Source organism: Nanorana parkeri, unplaced genomic scaffold (genome assembly GCF_000935625.1).
Source record: "Nanorana parkeri isolate BGI_ZX_2015 unplaced genomic scaffold, ASM93562v1 scaffold1256, whole genome shotgun sequence".
Lineage (NCBI taxonomy): Eukaryota > Metazoa > Chordata > Amphibia > Anura > Dicroglossidae > Nanorana > Nanorana parkeri.
Window position 1 is genome coordinate 653,692 of NW_017307524.1, and position 3,166 is coordinate 656,857.

General features: G+C 41.4%; 1 protein-coding gene across 1 annotated transcript in view; it reads left to right on the plus strand.

The window, feature by feature from the left end:
- The window catches only part of FAM126A (family with sequence similarity 126 member A), an 85,074-nt gene extending 83,115 nt beyond the window's left edge, over positions 1–1,959 (plus strand). The window contains exon 11 of the mRNA XM_018568870.1: positions 1,156–1,959. Coding sequence (XP_018424372.1) covers positions 1,156–1,733 — 578 coding nt within the window. The 3' untranslated portion in view covers positions 1,734–1,959. The remainder of the gene's footprint in view (positions 1–1,155) is intronic.
- The last annotated feature ends 1,207 nt before the right edge of the window (positions 1,960–3,166 follow it).

A 3,166-nucleotide genomic window follows, 5' to 3' on the forward strand; every position in this document is an offset into this window, starting at 1 on the left:
TTTATCCTGGAAGCATGTATCACTAACCTACAGCAAGCTGCATGCAAACACTATTGTGTTACACCTGAAGTAGATTTATCTGATGTTTCCTAAAAGGCATAGGCAGAGAGAACAGTCCTTTTATACAAACATTTCTTATATTAATAGATATTGAAGTCAGTGTGCATCATGTGACCTTTCCATTTGTCTGCACTTAAATGTTAGAGGTTTGAAATTTGCAGTGAAGCGGTGTGGCTTTCGTTTCTCTTGTCTGTGGTAAAAGCAGGACATATTTGTTCTTTTGCATGATTAACTACTGGACTTTCTTCACAATCAACGTGCGCATGCTTCTTCTTTGAATCTATCGGTTTTTGAAGCATTTGCACCTAAAGCACAGTTACATTTTTGCAATAAACATAATGATGTGAAGGAGAAGGGTAGTAAAGGTAGATGCTACTTTTTTTTTTTTTTTTTTTTTTTTTTCTTTAGTAATGTGCAAGAATTAATTTGGCCCAGTGTTTCCATAGCACAGTTCTACATTGTGCAAGCGATATTCGTAGCTCTGTATAGCCACTAGATGGAGCTGAGGAGCATAGGAATATCCTATGTGCCTTGGCTACGTATAGTGGCCATACAACACTACGCATGTTGGCACACAGAAGAGCTGTGTGAACGGCTTATAAATCGGCTACTAAGAGTTTAGATTGTGGAAGAAATGTCTGATTTCCCAGGAGGCAGCGGTGATGCGCAGGGACTTCACCCACACCTACCAGAAGCATTGGAAGTCAGTGCTAAAGTTTGTTTTTTGGGGGGGTTTTTTTAAAAGAAGAATTCTAGTGGTGAGGGGGGACTGCATGTAAAGCAAACCTCTTTCATTTTTCATGCAAGGTTTGCTTTAATATATAGCAGGTTGAGCTCATCAGTCTTTCAAAATCTATGAAAATCTCTATACTTAACCTTTTCTACACTCTTCCTTTACTTCATATTGTGTACTGGCAAATCACTGGTATATCTAAATGTTTGATTTTTCTATTTTAGTAAATTGGTACGTATCTGCGGACACTGCTTCAAATGATTATGCTGTGGAGGCCGCTGTAGCAGTAGACTAGTTTTCCTGCTGCTCAAACTGTGGTGCTAATAATTTTTTATTTTTTTTTTTTACATCTCTTCCTCTAGATTCCGCAGAGTTAACTCTTCCGGATGAGCTATCTGAAATAGCCGAGGTGGACGAAGGCTTCTGTTCCAGGGCAGCCTCAAGCTCAAGCCAGTCGGCCATGTCTCACAGCAGCAGCAGTAGCTTCAGTAGGCCGCCTTTGGGTAAAGCCCAGAGGAGATCTCTTGGATCCAGGGCCGGGGGTAAAGAAAGGGAATCTACAGGTGATCCTTGCCGTGAGCATCTTTGTAGGAAGCAGAACCAGAGAGCTATGAGTGAGAATCTAGAGCTAGTATCTCTGAAGAGGCTCACTCTGACAACTAGCCACTCGCTACCCAAACCTGGCAGCTATAGTCTTGCACGGACTGCAACAACTGTATTCAGTAAATCCTTCGAACAGATGAGTGGAGCAGCTCCTGTACACAATGTCACAGGTGTCAACACTGCTGGCACAGGCACTAATGTGGAAACAAATCGGTTTAGTGCATGCAGCCTACAAGAAGAGAAACTGGCATACATATCTGAAAGGACTGAGCTTGTCATGCCTGGCAAAAGCCACCAGAGATCCCCTAGTATCTGCATAACTCTGTCTACTGACTAGACCTGGAGAGGAAAAGCCATAAACAAGAAAACAAAACAAACCGTTCCCTATTACCCTAAATTGGAATCGGAACTCAATGGAGCAGCTTATATAAGGGACTGACTTGTAGTTTACCAAAGTTTTTACATGTTACCTTATTTGAAACGTTTAGCAATTTATATAAATTGGATAAGTGACAAGCCATAACTTAACATTTTTGGATATGTCAGGTGTGTATACATCACACCCACCAAAGTTGTTACTTAGATGTATGTATGCTTTTATTTACACTTCTAGTAGTAAGTATTGTTTCCTATTTAAGAAAGTTTTCATAATCCTACATTAGTGGACACAGGATGAGGATTTGGGTTCATTGGGTTATGCTGCTGCCTTCAGGAGACTGGACACTTGCAAAGCTGTAAGAACAGCCCAGAACCCCTCGCACTCCAGCATGCCTCAGGTTTATGCTAGTGTCCTGGAAGATTGAGAGACGCAAACCACTTTTTTTTTTTCTTATATATTTTTTCTTATCTTTTTTTCTTATATATTTTTTCTTATCTTCTAATAATAGATTTTTTTTTTTCTACTAGCAAGATTATTCAGTTACTGCAGAAGCACAATTTGCAGCCTCCAGGTTGGCCAGTACCTGGCGTAGTCTTGGAGGCTGTACCTGAACACCGCAGTGAGGAAGACGTGGGACTGGCCTGTATTGTCTGTGAGCACTGGACTCTGCAATATGCTCTCGTCTATGTACCTGTGGTGCAATGTGTTTAGTCAACCGCAAAGTGCTTTACTGGTCCAGGGCCGTGTTGCACTTGGTAGTGGAAGCAAGGTTTTACCAGGTGGATGTTCATGACGCTGATGCCGGCTTCGGTCCTAAGGTTTTTCAGGTGTGTCTGTTGAGTCATCTCTGTTAAACTTTTGTTTTTTTTAGGACAGTTAGCCTTTGTTGCTCCGTTGCCTTCTCCTCAGTTGGACTGCTTTTGGACATCCCCCTTGTACCCAAATACTCATCCTGTGTCCCATAATGTATGAGTAAGAAAATAGGATTTTTTAAATGTCCTAAACTCTTTTTCCTGGAGACATTATGGGAAACGGGTCCCTCCTCTCAGATTTCTTGATGATTCATGCCTACTATTGCTTGCTAACAAAGCTGAAGCATGCTGGCAGTGTGTGTCGGTGTGGGGTCCTTAGTTTTGTTTTGCCAGTGTCCAATCTTCTGATTGCAGCATAACCAATGTTCCTGAATACTCATGTCTTGAAAAGCATTTTACAGCAAGTCAGAAATCCCATGTTTGTCATCCTTAAAGCTCTGGATAAAAATGAATGCATCTGGTTAGGGACAAGGGATATCAGCAAGATACATGTGATATCACTGGTTTGCTTTCTTAAATCGCTACACAAGTGGGTGATGGGCATTCCAATCTGTGTTGAATGCACTTGTCCCGGAATAG